General features: G+C 29.7%; 1 protein-coding gene across 3 annotated transcripts in view; it reads right to left on the minus strand.

The window, feature by feature from the left end:
• ATRNL1 (attractin like 1) overlaps positions 1–19,406 on the minus strand; it is an 811,501-nt gene that overhangs the window by 451,061 nt on the left and 341,034 nt on the right. For all 3 annotated transcript variants that reach the window (XM_064373808.1, XM_021676929.2, XM_064373807.1), the window contains 3 exons: positions 18,194–18,288; positions 12,896–12,974; positions 10,946–11,103 (listed from right to left, as the gene is read on the minus strand). In XM_064373808.1, coding sequence (XP_064229878.1) covers positions 10,946–11,103; positions 12,896–12,974; positions 18,194–18,288 — 332 coding nt within the window. The remainder of the gene's footprint in view (positions 1–10,945; positions 11,104–12,895; positions 12,975–18,193; positions 18,289–19,406) is intronic.

The raw sequence follows: 19,406 nt of genomic DNA on the forward strand, positions 1-19,406 counted from the left end.
AGGAGTGAACAAACTTTTTTTAAAAGAACCAGACAGCAAATATTTGCAGCTTTGTGAGCCAGATGGTCTCTGGTTTTACTACTCAATTCTGTCAATGTCTTATAAATGTAACATATCTTCCTTGTCTGAATTTCCAGAACGTTTGTACCTATCATAGCTAGTATTATCTTATAGCTATTAGAAAATCTGCCATTCTCTATATGTGTTTCTTACATATTTGTTATATATTATTCACATTTGTAATTCTAATTAGCATCGTTAATATCTTTAATTAACTGATAAAATTGATTAACAATTTCTAATACTACCTTTTAAATTTATGTCACCCTTGGCTGGTTTAATGGCAAAAGAATTGAAACTTTTTTAAAAAGGAAAAGGTATATTTGAAAATACATATGATAACTTCTTCAAGCACATAAAAATTTGGAAGACAAGAACCATAAATAATATTATGCTATGTGACATTTTGAAAAAATACATATACAAGGGCAACTTCATCATTACATTTTTGATAGCCTTACTTTTTGGATCATATGTATAAGATAAAACATCCTCTTTAATAACTACTTAACCAGTAGTTTTCCATATCGTGTGTGTGTTCAAATGACTCATCTATGTTGAAAATGCTAATTTATTTGTGATAAACATCAGTATTAGGATTCACTTCTTCCATTTTGTTCTGTATAACTTCATCAATATTAGCAAGGAAATTAACCAGTCTAGAATGGAAATTAGAATTGTGAATTGAAGAATAATTCCTAGCATCATTCTCATTAAAAAAACTAATCTAAATTATGACATCACTTTGCAGATTGACATAATAGTGAATCATCAAAACCTGTTTGTTCAGAAACAGGTAATTTAGAGTCAATCTAATTTAATTTAACTTAAACTGTGATAAAAAATGTTGATGAACAGCACCATTGTAGGAGAATACAAAGTACTTAAGTTCAATACACTTTCTTTTTTTGAAGTTATTAGCACTACTGCTAAAGTAGTATTTTTTTTCTATTTTTTATTGTCAAGATTTAATTGCATGGCATTATAAATCATGAAGAATAAGTGCTACCAAAATAAAATCTCATATTAGAAACTCATGCAAATGAACTCAATGGCATGATTCCAGCATTCCAAAACAAAAAGATTTTTTCCCTGTTTAATTACTACATTATTGAAACATTATCACATAACACTGTTATGTCTCACAATCACAACTAGAATTTCTAAAGGATCTTAAATCCTTAAGAAATTTAAATGCTAAAGAGATTGGCAACCTAAAACATAAAACACTATTGAAGACAATGAAGAAAACTTTTGTTTGATTTACATTAGATTAAAATAGCTTTCCAAAGTACATAAATTAATCAAATATGTTTAAATGGCAGAGGGTCTCAATGGCTAAATTAATGTCTGATTAATTCTGTACAAATAGCCACCAACTTAAAATTGCCTACTCTAGTAAGCATATTATGCATTTGACATTTTAAAACATTTCTTGATTTCCAGAATTGCATTCATAGGTGTAGACTATGGTACTACAAGAAAATTTTATAACACATATAATTTAGGAACAGTTAAAGAAAAAACTTCTAATTAGTTATCAAAATCTTGGTACAGTATTAACAAAAAATGTTAAAAATCCTCAACAAAGATATTTATTCCTCAAACATCTTTATAATTATAAAGAAAAACAGAACCAGTGAATTTTGGCAACAATGATGCTGGTAGACTGAGAAGATAAAACTTGCCTTTTAATTAAACAGTTATTATCATTGTCTTTACCCACATGAAGTCTTTATACCATAATTGCTTGATTGACACGTAATTCATACTAAAATGTTTTACAGAATAACAAATTAATTAATAAAAATAAAATAAAAATCTAAAGGGTTTACATAAGAAAGGGACAAGAGGTAGGTAGTAAAGAGTGAAAATATTTTATAATATAAATTGTAATAAAATATATTTTATATAAAGGAACTATTTTGATGAAACTATAATATATTTCAGTGAATATCTTTACTGTATTTTTATATTACTTTAAATAACTTTCCATTTTTTTACCCTAAATCAAAAGATAAACATATACACATATCTAATATCTTAATACTATATATGTAATAGCGTTTCCCTTCAGTGTAGGTGGAATCTGTGAATATAATGGAAAAGTCACTCTCTTGATTAGGTTACATTATATGCCAAAAGTAGTAGAATGATCAATCTTATGATTATTGAATTTTATCAGTCTCCATTATAACAGACTGAAGAAAGAGATTTAAAGGAAAAGAGATTGTATAACTGGCCTAAAAGAAGCACAGTGCCGTGTTGTAGAGAGGGTCATGTGGCAGGAAACAGTGGCCATCTTCTAGGGGCTAAGAGCCCCTGGGTAACAGTAACAAGAAAAACACCTAAGACCTACAACTTCAATGCACTGAACTCTGCCAACAAACAGAGGTCCTTCTGCCTCTGATGAGACTGTAGCTCAACAAGCCATAATTTCAGCCTTGTGAAACCTTGAGGACAGGACCCAGTTAACCCATGCCCAGATTCCTGACCAACAGACACTATAAAATAATAAATGATTCTTGTTTTAACCTGATAAGCTTGTGCTAATTTGCTATACAGCAAGAGAAAGTAATTAAGGTACATACTATTATCTCCCATTTGACAGAGGAAGAAATGGAAAGACTGCGACTTAAACAAAAAAAAAACAACACTTGTAATTAAAGAATTTCAAATTGAGGTAGTAGTCTGACTTAGAACCTGTGTTCTTAATACCTACTGCTTACAATGAGAGGGCAAACAATTGTCACCCAGAAGTAAGATAAGAATACCTACATTAGAACTGGCATTGATGAAAAATGTTACATATAATTCGCTGTGAAGCAGATTAATTGCATTTTTTTAAAAATCATAACTGAAGCCTTCTTTCTTACTTTAATAACAATTACATTATTTCCCAGTCAAATCTGTAATATTTTCATGATAACGAGTATTTGTTGACTTTTGATCACCAAATATCTCCTGACCAAACAAATAATTAATTCATCAGATATTTTTTCCTTATTGGGGTTATGACTCCAAGTCCCATACCTTCCAGCATAGAAGTCAAAAACTATTTTCCAGGAGACTTTTTTTTTCTTGCACCATTATAGGTCAGGAGGAAGTTAGACAGGTGACCTAAATTTGCCAGTGGACTCATTCACTTAAGATTTTAGATCTTGAGTGAAAACTTATAGGTTGGGTTGGAGAAATCATGAGATTTTATTCAATACAGCAGGCATGCCCAGTTAAAAATGTCAACTAATGCACATAACTGAAAACGGCTAGAACTGAAAGCTTTTTGCTTATTGAAAACCTGATGATTTATTCTTCTCTTTCATATTGTTAGCAACACTTTATGCTAACAATACATTTCCTTCTGTTTGTTAGTCAAGCATGATTTCTGTTTCTTATAAAAAAAAATCTTAATTAACAAAACAACTTACTGTAAAATTTCATTTTGGGAGAAAAAAGAATTTGGGTTATTATTAAATAAGAAACCAATGTGCTTTTTGTAAATATAAGGGAGAAATCTTTTATTGTACTAATAAATTATCTACATTGCATGTTAAATCTTTTTTAAGAGTATAATAGGAAAGCATATTTTATCTATACATTCCTTTCTCCAGAGAAATATGCTACACATCACTTAATTGAAAAACTATTCCTTTAGTTACCTCAGCTAAGTACTAAAAATATTTTTAAAATATATAGTTTCTTCTGTAAAGGACTTTAAGGGCTGATAGGGGATAAATAAGTGAAACAATAAACATAAATAAACTTTGATAAGTTGAATATACCAGTTGTAAGAAAAGAGTAATTGCTAGTAGTTAGGTATAAAAGGAGGTTATATTCACAATTAAACAAAGGCTAGGCACAAGTTAACAAGCTTAAGGCCAGAAAGGTCATTTGAAAGAAATAAATACAGAATGTAAAAATGATGAGTAAAAAGAAATAAATGAGAGAGGACAGATGTTTGGAGAGCTGAAAGTAGTTTGATATGTAGATTTAATAAAGATAAAAAAGAACATTTCCTTAAAAAAAAGTGTCAGTAAAGAGACCCTTTATGTAAATGTACATGCACAAACTACTACAATTTCAAAAAACAAGAAGAAAATCTGACAATATTAAAAAAAGAAACACATCACCAAAAATAATTGGAAATCTCTGTAATCTTCTCAGTAATTGACAGAAGCAGAAAGAAAATCATCAATAATCTCAGACACTGAATAACAGTCAAATAAATATCCAAATGCCATTAAAAGAATAACAAGAGCAGAAGGCACTTTGCTTTTTAAGCACATGGATTTCCTGCAAAATAAAATGTATGCCCAAAAAAGTCTTAATAAAATAAAAAGGATTAAAATCATAGATTTCCTCTGACAATAGAGAAAACTGAATTGGAAATTAATTAAAAGTAGACACTGGAAATATCCCAAAGTATATGAGAATTAAATAAGACATTTCAGAATAACTTACATGTCAAAGAAAATATAACAGGGAAAAATCAGGAAATATTTTGGACTAAATAAAAATGAATATACAACATATAAAAATGTATAAAATGTGATCAAAGCAGTGCAGAGAGGTTAATTGATAGCTGTAGAGCATATATTAGAAAAAATAAAAGTTCTAAAATCAATGATTCAAACTCTCACTGTAGAAAGATGTGAAACAAGAGTGAAGAAAACTAAATAATTTGTCTTTGCTTATTATGATGAGCAGTTATAATTTTTGTATGACTTGTAGTAGAAGTAATCAACCAAATACACCTAAGTAAAAGATAACGGAGTAAATTTATCTTAAATATTATGGGAAATTTTTAAACAGGTAAGGTAAATAATGAGAAGATCAAAAACTCTCTTAAATATCAATTTGTAATAATTTAGAACAATTATTACAGTGTAATAGCTATAGTTTAGTTTTGTTTCACATTACTATGTCATTTAATCATCATGATAACCCTATAATTAAGTACTATTAGTAATCCTCATTTTATAGATTGGATAATTGAAGCTCAGATGAATGAATGACTTGACTGAAATTACAAATATGGGAAAGACAGATGCAACAGAAATTGAAGAAACAGTTATTCCAAATGTAGAAAAGAAATCAGTGAGATATGCCACAGAGAATTAAATACTATAAGGACTAAGAAATAATCCATTGACACTGGATTACTTCCATTGATAATAACTAGAATCATTGCTGACATCATAACTGACAAACTGATAGGTCTAGTTTAAAGGTGTTTTACTAAATATTAACTTCCTAATTTTCAAAATACATTACATAACGTATATAAATAATAGCAGCATTTCATGATAATAATTGAAAAAGACATAAATATTCTAGAACTTTACAACTGGTCTCTAATCATATTTATAATCTGTTTTCTGTTCTTTTTCACTGCAAATGAATATATATAGAAATTGGTGCTCCTATGAAGGGTGAAGACACTTTACTTCTGCTTAAAATTATCCTCCATTTTTGATGCCTATAATATATGTATAGGATGGAAAAGAGAAGGTTTTGTTTGATGTGCAGTGATGCAAAGTGCATAATTAAATAGTAGTTTAATAAGACAGGGATTATTCATTATGATATTAACTAATTTCAATCATCTCCAAAACTAATTAAAATGAAAAAGCATTAAAAACATCGTAAGATCCCTGATGATACTCTTTAAAAACCTCTATATCTCCCCTCCATCCCTCCTCTATTTCACCCACCACAGTCCCTAACCACCAGGCATCTATTAACCTGAAAATTATGGCTCAAAACTTCCCAAATCTTATGAGATATATGGATGTTTAGATCCATGAAGCTGAACATCGCCAAGCAGATTCAATCTAAAAATGACTTCACTAAGACACCTCAGAATCAGATCATGACCCACCACATACAAGAGAATACTTCTAAGGATGTCAACAGATTTCTCAGCAGAAACCTCACAGGCAAGGAGTGAGATGATATATTTAAAGTGCTGAAAGAAAAATACTGCCAACCAAGAATACTGTACCTGGCAATGTTGTTCTTCAGAAATGAAGGAGAAACAAAAGCTGACAAGCAAAAGCTGAAGAAATTCATCACTACTAGATCTGCCTTACAATAAATGGCAACAGAATTGTTCCATAACGAAGCTCAAAGTTAGCAGAAGGAAGGAAATAATAAAGATCATGGCAGAAATGAAATACAGGATAGAAAAACAATAGAAGGAAAGATAAACAGTTGGTTCTTAAAACAATTTTAAAAATTGACAAATCTTTCACAAGACTAACCAAGGAAAAAAGATACAAGACTTAAACAAATTATAAATGCATAAGGAGACATTACTACTGTCACCATAGATACCAAAAGGTCATAAGAAATGACTGTGGGCAATTTTATGCCAACAAACTACATAACTTAGAAAACAATGAATAAATTCCTAGAAAAATACAACTTGCCAAGACTGAATCATGTGAAAATAGGAAACTTGATCACACCAACAATAACTAAGGTGATTGAATCAGTTATTAAAAACTTTCCAACAAAGAAAAGTCCAGGAATAGATGGCTTCACTGGTGAATTCTAACAAATATTTAAAGTATTAACACCAAGCCATCTCAAACTCTTCCAAAAATATGAAGTAGAGTGAACCGTTCCAAACTTATGCCATAAGGCCAGCATTTCTCTGACACTCAAGTCAGACAAAGAGACTACAAGAAAAGAAAATCAATGGCATTTCAGAGATGTTAGTAAAAGGACACAAAATTTTAGTTAAATAGGAGGATTAAGTTGAAAATTTCTATTGTACAACATGGTGACTATAGTTAATAATGCTGTATTCTGCTATTTAAAAAATAAATACAATAGTAAAATATCAGTAAGAGGGAAAACAAACAAATAAATACATGAATACTGTTGTACCACAGCTTAACATAGGGAACATATAGGAAAAAATTTATAAGCCAATGTCCTTGATGAACATAAATGCAAATATCCTAAACAAAATGCTAACCAACCACATTTTATTCAACAACACATTAAAAGTATCATAAAACATGATCGAGTGGGATTTATCCCAGGGATGCACGGATGGTTCAAAATATATGAACCAAAATGTGATATACCACATTAACAGAATGAAAACAAAAATCATATTATCATCTCAAGATGCTTAAAAAGCATTCGACAAAATTTAACAGTTTCATGATAAAAAAAAAAAAACTTTCAACAAATTAGGTTTAAAAGAAGTGTACCTCAAAACAATAAAGAACATATATGACAAACCAATATCTAACATCCCACACTATGGCAAAATGCAGAAAATTTTTCCTCTAATTTTAGGAAAGAGAAAAGAATGCCCAGTTTCACTACTTCTATTCAGTGTAGTACTGGTAGACCTAGACACAACAAGTAGACAAGGAAAAATAAAAGGCTTCCAAATTGGAAAAGAAGAAGAAAACTTGTCTCTGTTTGCAAATGACATGTTCTCACACACAGGAAACCCTAGAGACCACCAGTAAACTATTAAAACTAATAAACTCAGTCCAGTTGCAGGATACAAAATCAACATACAAAAATCAGTTGCAATTCTATACATTAACAATGAACTCTCCAAAACAAAAGTTAAGTAAACAATCATATTTACAATAGAATCAAAAAGAATAAAATACTTAAGTTTAACCAAGGAAATGAAAGACCTGCACACTGAAAATTATGAAGCACTGATGAAAGAAACTGAAATCATCAAAAATAAATGGAAAACTATCCTATGTTCATTGATTGGAAGAATTAACATTGTTTAAATAGCCACACTACCCAAAGTGATCTACAGAGTCAATACAATTGCTATCAAAATTCAGATGACATTTTTCATAGAAATAGAAAAAACTCCTAAAATTCAAAAGGAACCACAAAAGACTGCAAATAGTCAAAGAAGTTTTGTAAAAGAAGAACAAAGCTGGAGGCATCATACTTTCTGATTTCCAACTATATTAAGAATCTATAGTAATCAAAACAGTAAGTTGCTGGCATAAAAACACATTAATAAAAGTGGAGGAGAATAGAAAGGCTAGAAATAAACCCACACACAGGGTCAACTGATCTTTGACTCAGTGCCAGGAATAAACAATGAGGAAAAGATAGTCTCTTCAATAAATGGTATTGGCAACACTGAGATATCTATATGCAGAAGATGAAATTCAAATCATACTTTATACCATACATAAAACTCAACTCAAAATGAATTAAAGATGTAAATATAAGACCTGCAATTATAAAAATCCTAAACAGAATAAAGGGACTAAGCTCCTTGACACTGGCCTTATCAATGATGTTTTTGGATATGATACCAGAAATGCAGGCAACCAAAGCAAATATAAACAAGTGGGACTGCATCAAACTGAAAAAAGTTTCGTTGCACAGCAAAGGAAAACAATCAACAAACTGAAGAGGCAACCTGCAGAATAGAAAAAAATATTTGCAAACAATCCATTGAATAAGGAGTTAACATCCAAAATATGTAAGGAAATCATGAAACTCAATAGCAAGAAAACAAAAACCCAATTTAAAAAATGGGCAAAGGACCTGATTCTAGTTTTCTCCAAAGAAGACATACAAATGACCAATAGGTATATGAAATGGTGCTCAGCATTGCTAATTATCTTAGAAATCCAAATTAAAACCACAATGAGATATCACCTCACAGCTGTTATGATGGCCAATATCAAAAATACAAAAGTTAACAAGTGTTAGAATAGATGTAGAGCAATGGAAATTCTTACTCACAATTGGTGGAATGTAAATTGGTACAGCCATTATGTAAAGCAGTATAAAGATTCCTCAAAAAATTAAAAATAAAACTACCAGTGTTCCAGCAATTCCACTACTGGGGATATATTCAAACTAAATGAAATCAGTATCTCAGAGATACAGCTGCACTCTCACATTCTTTGAAACATTATTTTCAATAGCCAAAATATAAAAATGAGCTGTGTCCATGGATAGATGAAGGCATAAAGAAATTGTGATATATATGTCTATATGTTTCATATATATAATATGTATTTATATTCATATATACACACATATAACAATAGAATATTATTCAGCCTTTAAAAAGTAGGAAATCTGGCCATTTGTGACAATACAGAAGAAACAGAAGGACATTATACTAAATAAACAAGTCAATCACAAAAAGACAAATATTGCATGATATCACTTGTAGGTGGAATTTGAAAAACTTATGAACTTATTGAAAGGGAGTACAATGATGGCTGCTAGTTTTTAAAATCATAATTAAAATAATTTTACTGTGTTTTGTATAATATAATTTAAAGTTTATTATAGTTTTATAAATAAGCATATATATTAATACTTCTTGCTTTAATATATCATATTCCTTAGGCATAATGTAATGAGTTTAATAAAGAAGAGAAATTAGGCCTACACATCTTGTCCACCTCAATTATTTTCCACCCTGTATTATTTTCAGAGAGTGGAGTATTTCAACCTTATTACACAAATTTTGATTTCGCTTCCAGAAGAATAAGTTCTCAAAAAAACCCAATTTAGAAAGTTAATTTCTAACCACTAAGTATTCAAGAACATTCTAAAATAACTATGTAATGGTTTTTTTCAAAATTATATAAATGAGAAATAAAGGACAGGAAACAATTTAAAATATAATAATCGTATCAATTTTAATTACTATTTAGTAAATTCTGTAGATCAACCCCTTCCCTTTCAAATATAACGGAATAAAAGAAGTGAAATTTGATAAATATTTCTCTATGAATATTAGGAAATAAAGTTATACATCCTCAATGTTAAAATTTTAAAGACAAAATATTTATGGTATTTTTCTTACTGTATCCATATCTAAATCAATCACTATACAATGAAGAAGTAAATTTCTCAAAGTAATTTCCGAAAGTTTACCGAATAGTAATTTATACTCGTATTTCTTGAACAGTTCAGTAATTACCTTAAGTGTTAAATCAACCTTAAAAATAAGAAGAAAAAATTTTTCTAGTAAACATGATTTTAAAAATTACTCATTCTTTCCACAAATCATATAGAAATTAATAAAAATAAAACCTGCAAACACTTTTAGTTACAGAGCATATACTGTAATTTACTAATACATAGGGAAGGGATGATCTGAAAATCTTTTTAAGATTTTAAAACATAGAAGACATGAACAGGGTTTGATATATATATATATGAGCTATTCAAATAATTAATATAAATTAAATTTAATCAATCAGTTGTAAAGGAATGAATAAATCTCAACATTCCAATAGATAGGCTTTTCTTTCATGAAAATAATATAAATTAAGAACATAAACTTTGACTACAAGATAGAAAGAATATTCCAATTCTTTCCTAGAAGTAAATCTGAAGTCTTCAGTAACCATAACAAAAATGAAATGAAAAACACATATATAATATAGATTAGGAAATTAATGATGTTAGGTAACAGGTCTTAAAGAGGTAACTTAAATACCATTAATTCTAAATCTTTATTTTCAGAATCTGCTAAAGTAAAAATAAGATTACTGAAACACAGAAAATAATTTCAAGTGGGGTTATATGAGAAGGCTATTTATTTAACCCTCACTTAAAGTATAGAATAAATCAGAAAATCAAAACATTTCAGTTGTTTCAGGTTTTGCTGCATTTCTTAGTATAAATATCACTGAAATATTTAAATATAGAGTTTGTGGGTTCCATGAGTGTTTTATGGAAAAATTCATCATCACTGACATTCACAGACCTTATTTATCAAGGGTCAATACAGTTTTAGTATTAGTCAAGTCAAGAAATATATATATATACCATCACTTTGGACAAAAGCGTCATTCTTTTTTTAATGAAATGAAGGTCATTAGAAGTAAATACTTTTAACACTTACCTGTATTTTAATAGGCCAGGAAAAGTTGCTGACGTAAACATAGAATGTAATGTTAGGATTGCTTCTAAAGTTAAATTTTTCATAGGAAAAACTATCTCTGTATTCCTTTATATTATTCTTGGAAACTATAGGAGTCTCTTCCCCAGATATTGTTCCAGCTAAAATGTAAATAATTTAAATAATTAATATTAGGAAATATCTTTATGAATTTTAAAATGCATATTACACTTGGTTTTTTATAATTGCTCTTATAAAATTATAATTATCAAAATATATTCATGTTTATAATTTTGAATTAAAGAAAATAAGTTTGACATAAATATGATGGAAATAAATTTAGTATAAAAGTTATTTTTAAAAATGCTACCATTGATTAAGTGCTATGTACTAGGCACTGGTTTAGAGACTTTTTTAAAAACAATAACATCCCAGAGGTATTATTAACTCTGTTTTTCAGATTCAGACCTGAGCCTCAGAAAGATTAAAGCATCTGCCCCAAGTTTATACCTACTAAGCAGTAAACTCCTCTTTGGAGCTCAGGTACATATGACTCTAGAAAATGAGTTCATTCTGTTTACAAGTCCACAGAGCATTTCAAAACAAATCAGATCATACTTTTGTGTGTCTCAATCTAATTTAAAAATGTCAAAAAAAAATCAATTTATTTGTCTTACCACAAATTGAACAATCACTGCTTTAAATAAATTGGGTGGAGGCCATAATTTAAAACAGGCGATAAATCCTCAATTAGTTAAATACCTATTGAGTGCTCAATAAGCATTTACCAAAGTTAATGAAATAGAACAAAGCATTTCCAACAATCTTAGCAATACTTTCACCCTAATCAATAGTAAAAATAAGTAGAATTAGTATACTAGGTAACTGAATTAATTTTTAACTAACCACCTATTCCATAATCACCTTGTGTGCTTTTACAAAATGCAGATTCCATGACTCCATCTCCAAACCCAATAAACAAAAATTTCTGAGGTTTGGTCTGGGACTCTGAAAGAACACATGATTTCTTGCATACTAAAATAATCGTTCTAAAGTGATTAGAAATGTATTACAGACACTTTGTAGATAGATTTTTAAACCCTTACAGTTTTTTACTGGTCAGAAATAACTTTCAAATTAACAGGATAAGTTGTTATAAATTTTTCATTAATAAAACCCACAGTGCCAACATTTTACTATATGTTTGGCACTAATAGCAATAAAATGTCTATTTGCCTGAATTTTAATTTTTTTTTTTTTTTTTTTTTTTTTGAGACAGAGTTTCGCTCTTGTTACCCAGGCTGGAGTGCAATGGCGCCATCTTGGCTCACCGCAACCTCCGCCTCCTGGGTTCAGGCAATTCTCCTGCCTCAGCCTCCCGAGTAGCTGGGACTACAGGCGTGCGCCACCATGCCCAGCTAATTTTTGTATTTTTAGTAGAGACGGGGTTTCACCATGTTGACCAGGGTGGTCTCGATCTCTTGACCTTGTGATCCACCCGTCTCGGCCTCCCAAAGTGCTGGGATTACAGGCGTGATGAATTTTAATTTTTTAAATGTAATATATAAATTCTGGAATTGCAAAAGATCTCTTAACTCTTGAATTCTATGTATCCATAATATTCTACCTATGAAAATAGCACAATGACTTAATTTTCAGAAATAAAATATAAACTCCTAAGAATCCATGAATTTTCTATTAAAAAAAGAAACAACTTCCAGCACATTTATGCAATAGTATACCTTTGATATAGAAAACAGATAGCAATAACATTTATAAAATGAAAGTAATGAAGCTCTCTTTTCTCTACTTATTATTTTTATCAGTAACAGCAAAATAATAATGGCATATAACATTTTTTAAATTTCATTTAATTAACAGTAGAAGATAATGTTAGAACAACTTCCAGATAGGAACACATGTAAAGGAGGTATAACATCAACATTTTTTTACCTGTTGAGCCGACAGACCACGTAATGTTGAGATTAAAGTTGTTTGACGCATTAATTGATATATCCAGATTTTTGTTTGACTATCAGAAAAGAAAATACTAAGGTTAAAAAATAAAAATTACACCAGATATATATGATTTAGTCTACTGATTTAATTACGTCTGTTTTATTTCTTAAACTCTATACATTTTTGTAAATATTCAGCTGAATATATGTAGATGCCATTTATACATTTTAATGAAAAAATGTGTAATAAATTCAAAAGTAGATTTCAAGTTTCTCATTTTTTTTTTATCATAATTTGGCCTTTTATATGTAAGCCAGAGGCTCCTGTAATTTAATATTTTTATATGAGTCCTCTTTGCTTCGTTGTAAACTAAGCTTAGTTTAAATTGAGTATTTGTATTTTGATTCTTTTTGCTGAGTTTAAATGATATAGGTTTGGATTAGTCCCAAGTAATTTTATAACAATATAAGATTATTTTGTTAAAAGACTTCTTGTTAGGTGTATAATTTTATTATTATACCCATATTTTCTAGTGGGAAAATTACATAAACTAAAACTTTCAGGTAAAAATGATGAACCTACTCCAAAAAACCAGCAGATCACATTGTTTCCATAGCTATACAGAGGAACACTGAGAATTTAATTTTATGTCAGTCAACCCACTTCTTGGGTACAGACTCTTAGTAGAGTACAGACTCCTTCCATTTAATTTCAGGGAAATATGCCTAAGAGATTTTTAAATGTTACTGTGATTTTCTTACTCTAAGAGGTAAGGAGCAGAAAGTAGGTATGTTTACAACTATTTGTTCTTGTGGAAAGGCAAAGAATGATGGTCATAATGGGTAAGTTTAGCTTCAGATACTGCTTTATTTTACATATTCTCTACAAAGACTTGTAGAAAAATCTATACTGCTAAGATGTAGCTAGTGAAATAGAGTAAAAGATAGGAAATACGTTAATTTATTAGTTTTAACTATTTTTCTAAATGATAAAGCAGGTAAGCCAATAGAAAAAAAACCTTCCCAATTCTGAGTGGCTTGTAGGAGAAAGTAAATATGGAAGCAACTAAATTCTCCTTTTCTGATATAACAGTCTTAGGGGAAAACTGACAAACAAATGGCCTTTTCCTCATGAACAGCAGGAGAAATAAGGAACATCACAAAAGGTAAAGGCTGCTCGATGATGTGGGATGGCTACCCCATTTGAAAGATGTGTAATCCCCAATCTTACACCTCCAAATAACATCTACTCTTAATGATTTCTCTACATGGAAGTACAGCTTAGCCTCTACGAAGAACTAGTAACAGTGTTCCATATCCATCAAATGATATTCTCACAGTTTCCAGGAGGCAAATAAGATTTCAAGAAGAATGATCATCTTGAAAGAGAATGTAAAATAAAATTTGTTTTAAGGTTGAGTGATTGTCATGCATATTTTTCAGGGTAGTGCATAGTAATATTATGGAGAGAGCATTTGAAAATTTGAAGGAGTCAAAGATAAATAAAACTTTGGATTTAATTATACATAAAGTAATTCAGAAGGATATTGCATTATGCATCATAGTGATATTTATAAATGGCCACGAATGTAAGAAGGAACTTCCTTCTTACTTTCTATTGATTATCAATTGATACTGAATTCTATTGACAAGCTGTTAAGAACCCTTCTGCAGCACATGCCACAAAATGTCAAACATGTTGGGATTTTCCTATTTCTTTTAAGATATAAGTGAATACAGAGTTGGTATAAATTCAATGGAGGGCCAGAAAAACAATTGAGTAACTCTGACTGTAGCAATAAATGCAGAATACTTTTATTTCAGCATGCAGATAGATCTGTTCAATAGATTGTGTTATTCAGTTGTTGTATACAAAATACACTTCAAAATATACATAAGGTAGTCCTAAGGAAAATCCAGATATTAAATGAAATATGTGGTAGCAAATATTGATTTATATCATCATAATAAACTAAACAGACTTGAATCCAATAACACTTTTATATTCAGTAAATAATTTTCATGAAGCAATGAAAAGAATTAGTGAAGAGTCAGATAACCTTTGAAATCTTAGGTCTTTAATGTACAGGCTGATTGATTAGGGGGAAATTACTTTTCCTTTCCAAAAAACACTTTTCTAATCTCTAAAATGGGGATATAATTACCTCCCTCAAGCAGCTCTTATGAGCATTAAATGAAGTAATTTCTGATAAAACTTTGGTTTCAGCCCATAGTGCTTATAATTGTAGTGTTGTTATGTTGTTATCAATATTAGGCGTAGTGACATGGTATATTCTTTTTCTCCTCTTTCTTCATCTTCATCTTCATCTTCACCCAGAGGACTGGGAACTCAAAAAATGAAACAAAACAAAATAAAAAAAAAAAAATGCTCTGAGGAGTGGATATTTTACTATTAATGAAGTGGTTCCAAAATAACTTTTTTATGAAAGTAAAGCATGGTGAAAACATTGTACTCTTAAGGAAGCTTAAATCTTTCTTTTCTCTTGAAATTGCCTCTTCTTAATTATGTATACCTTATGCTTGATGAGATTAATATTAGCATAACTGTTTTTGCTAAAAGGTCACACAAAATTTCCAATTGATATAAAAAAACCTATAAAACTGTTTTTGAACTTTTAGTTCATTCTCTATCAATTCCAAGTTTAGACATTGCTGAATTATATGGTACCGTAACTAAGGCCATATAAAAAGCATTTAGGGTTTAAAAAGCTGTACTGAAAAAGTGACACTGTAGTTATCCCAGTAAACAATAAAATCAGTGACTGAGAACATTGTTGGTTAAATATGGATAAGTTTGACAAAATAATGTTATACAGAAACCTATCCAGAAATTGTTCACATGAAAGCACTAGCTAGAAGTGATGACTAGTGAGTTAAAATTAAATCTGTCAAAATGTAGGAAATGTATACATAATTAAGGTATCTACTTTTTATTATTATTTTCTTACAGAATAAGAAGCCTTGGCCAATAATACATAATAATTTCAGAGATTATTCCCAGGTGAATATATCTTTAATTAAAGGGGGTTGCACAAAATGATAATATAAGCATTCTTAGTGATGCCTCTCATGACAGTTTTGCATCCTTAAATTTCACAGAACACATGTCTGGTTTCTTGGCTTCAACTGGACAAGATAGTAGAAAGTAAAACAAAGCTGGGACATTGGAAAGCACTTTGAATTGCTGGAAATTAAAGGAGAAAACGGGGAAGGCAGAAGCAAACTAGAATTGTGGCTAATCTGGACATAAGTATAGGACACTATGGATAATACTGAGGAGGAATACATTCATTTTCAAATTTTGAGTCAGACATCCCTCTTACATTACATTTTTTAGATCTTCAAACAACCTCACAGGTTTAGAATTATTACTAACAATCAAGAAGCCAAAGGTAAAGACTGACTTCTGATACATGCTACAACATGGATGAACCTTGGAAACATGCTAAGTGAAATAACCCAGATACAAAAGGACAAAGTATGATACTTATATTAGGTACCTAGAGTAAGTCAATTCATAGCGACGGAGAGTAGAATAAAGGGGCTGCCAAGAAGTGTGTAATGAGACATTATTGCTTAATAAATGCAGAGATTCTGTTAGGGATGATGAAAGTTTCATATGTGGATGATGGTGATGATTGCACAACACTGTAAATATACTTAATGCCATTGAATTATACACCTAAATTGATTAAAATACATTTTACATTATGTATATTTTACTACAATAAAAAATCAATGGTAATTATAATGCAAGTATAAAAACTTTATCATGTTTATAAATGTAGTTTCTGAGATTATTAATATATCTTTATAGAAACAGATAATCAGGAAAGGAAGGCTTGTATTTGAAACAAAATATCTTTGAACTCCTTATTTAAAAATCAAACTTTAAATGCATTCCCCAAGAATATAGTCTTTCTTAAAGTCTAGGGAATGAAGAGTAACATAAAATGTAAAATGAACTGTTCTTTTTTTGGTGAGGGGTGAGGCAGAATGCTATTTTACTGGAAAAGAAAAATTTAATAAATTATATTATTTATCAGCAAGTCCAATGAACTATATTAAAAGGAAAGAAGCTGGAAAATGTCAAGATGTTAATATATTTAGAAGTTTCACCTATTTGAAAAACCATCAAATACATGACATGGATTTTAACAATATGGATTAATTCATCACAAGAATATTACTTATATTTAACATAACTTCATTTAAAATATAGGAGTGTTAGTTTTAAAAGAACTAAAATTCAACCCAACTAAACTCTATGGTTGACATTTCCATTCTCAGGATTTTAAACTTAATAAAGTCTCAGATGTATAGCAATATATGTGTGTTATTTCTAGACAACCTAAGAGTGTTTTACTGAATTGATGGATTGATATTAAAAAAATACAATTAATCTTTCATATTTTAAACTTCAAAAGCTCATACAATTATATCAATGATGTGATAATTTCATTAAAGAAGCCATGATTCACATAACTCAAAGTATGGACTTAGTAAAAAGACAGTAAAAACCTATTACTATGAAATAGTATTAAAAAAAGGAAAATATATTTAATATAGTATGCTTTGAATTCATGGGTTTTATTTTTAAAATAAGAACAATCTGTGTTTGTATAATTATAGGCATAAATTTTGTTACAAGAATATATAAAGAGAGAAATAATATAAAATTTAAAATATAGGGCTATTGGCTGGGCACGGTGGCTCATGCCCGTAATCCTAGCACTTTGGGAAGCCAAGGCAGGAAAGGTGAGGAGTTCGAGACCAGCCTGGCCAATACGGTGAAACCCCGTCTCTACTAAAAACACAGAAATTAGCCGGGCATGCAAGTGCACGCCTGTAATCTCAGCTACTCGGGAGGGTAAAGCAGAAGAATTGCTTGAACTTGATAGGCGGAGGCTGTAGTGAGCTGAGATGGAGCTACTGCATTCCAGCCTGGGGGACAAAGTGAGACTCGGTCTTAAAAAAAAAAAAAAAAAAAAAAAAAATATATATATATATATATATATATATATACTTGCAAATCTGTAATATCAAATATATATATATATATGTATACTTGCAAAATCTGTAATATCAAACTCACAAGTTATTGAATCACGTAGACAGAAAAAATTATCAGGATTAGTAGTTTCTACAATGGCCCTACAATGTGATAATTCTGACAAGAGGTAAAATCACAATGAAAGATGAAAAAAAAAAAAAACTTGTGTCCATTGACACTAGTATAATTATACTTTAAAAGATAACACACTTTCCTCACCTGTTCTGGGTTTGCTATAAAGTTTATGGCAGTATGGTGGCGATCATCTTCCTGTAATAAGCTGAAGGTAAACTGATAATCAATCAAAAGGCTGTCTGTAGTGGGGAGAAAAAGTACAATCCTGAGATGTACTTTAAAAACTGTCTAAAAAGCAAAAGTTAGGTTACAATATATTGTACACTGAAATTAAAAATGATTATCATTAAATACTAGTGGTCTATTCAAGTCTAACAAAACATAAATTTTTGTCATCAATCAACAGAAAGCAAAACATAGTTATGGAAGAAGTACTAATCCCTTAAAAATTATGTTTATTATTTCTGATGCTATTATAAAACTACAACAAAACATTATAGACATTCTGGAAACTATACAAAAGAGAATAAAAATATAATTATCTATAATTTTATAACTAGAGGGAAATACAGTTAAAATTTTGGTGCATTTTATTCCGATTAGAATTCTGTAGCTATAAAGATAGAGATTTTCATAAAACTATAACTTTCATAAACTCAAAATTCTTTGAAAATATAAACTTTGATGGTTAAGTAATATTTCATCATATACTGTAATGCATTTATTTGGTTTTCTATCACGGTCACTTCTACTTTTAGTAATTTTAAAATTCTGTGATACAGATTCTATGATAAACATCATTTTACAGGTATGACCTTTATTCACAATGATTCTGGGAAAAGATATTCTTAATTTTGTCCATACATAATGCTGAAACCAAGGTGAAACATTTACATGTTATAGGTCATGAGTGACTATGCATATTACATGAGGGTGATGTATTGCTCATAACATTAAACTGCTACCTTTATAAAAATTATTTCAAATTATTTTAAAGAAATAGAGATGACTTCTGTCTTTAGAATACATATCTTTCATGCTATACACTTAACCATTAAAAAGTATTAATACAGAACATACAGATAGAATTACAATAACTGAATTTATTTTTAAAACTATTCAGGCATTATTCCTATGCTTACTTGCATACTTTATAGGATTAACCCTATATATTTCTTGTATAATTTAGTGTAAGGCAACATTTTGTATAAGAATTGATAGGCATCCTTATATCTGATAATGAGAATTATGCTATAGGTCATAGTTCCAATTTTCATCTGACTGCCAAAAAAATGCAGAGGAAAATTCAGTGTGCCAGTATATTCTAGGCCCTGGAAATATAATAAAAAATAAAAAT

The sequence above is a fragment of the Aotus nancymaae genome, unplaced genomic scaffold (genome assembly GCF_030222135.1).
Source record: "Aotus nancymaae isolate 86718 unplaced genomic scaffold, 86718_ANA_hifiasm-v0.15.2.pri h1tg000010l, whole genome shotgun sequence".
Taxonomy (NCBI): domain Eukaryota; kingdom Metazoa; phylum Chordata; class Mammalia; order Primates; family Aotidae; genus Aotus; species Aotus nancymaae.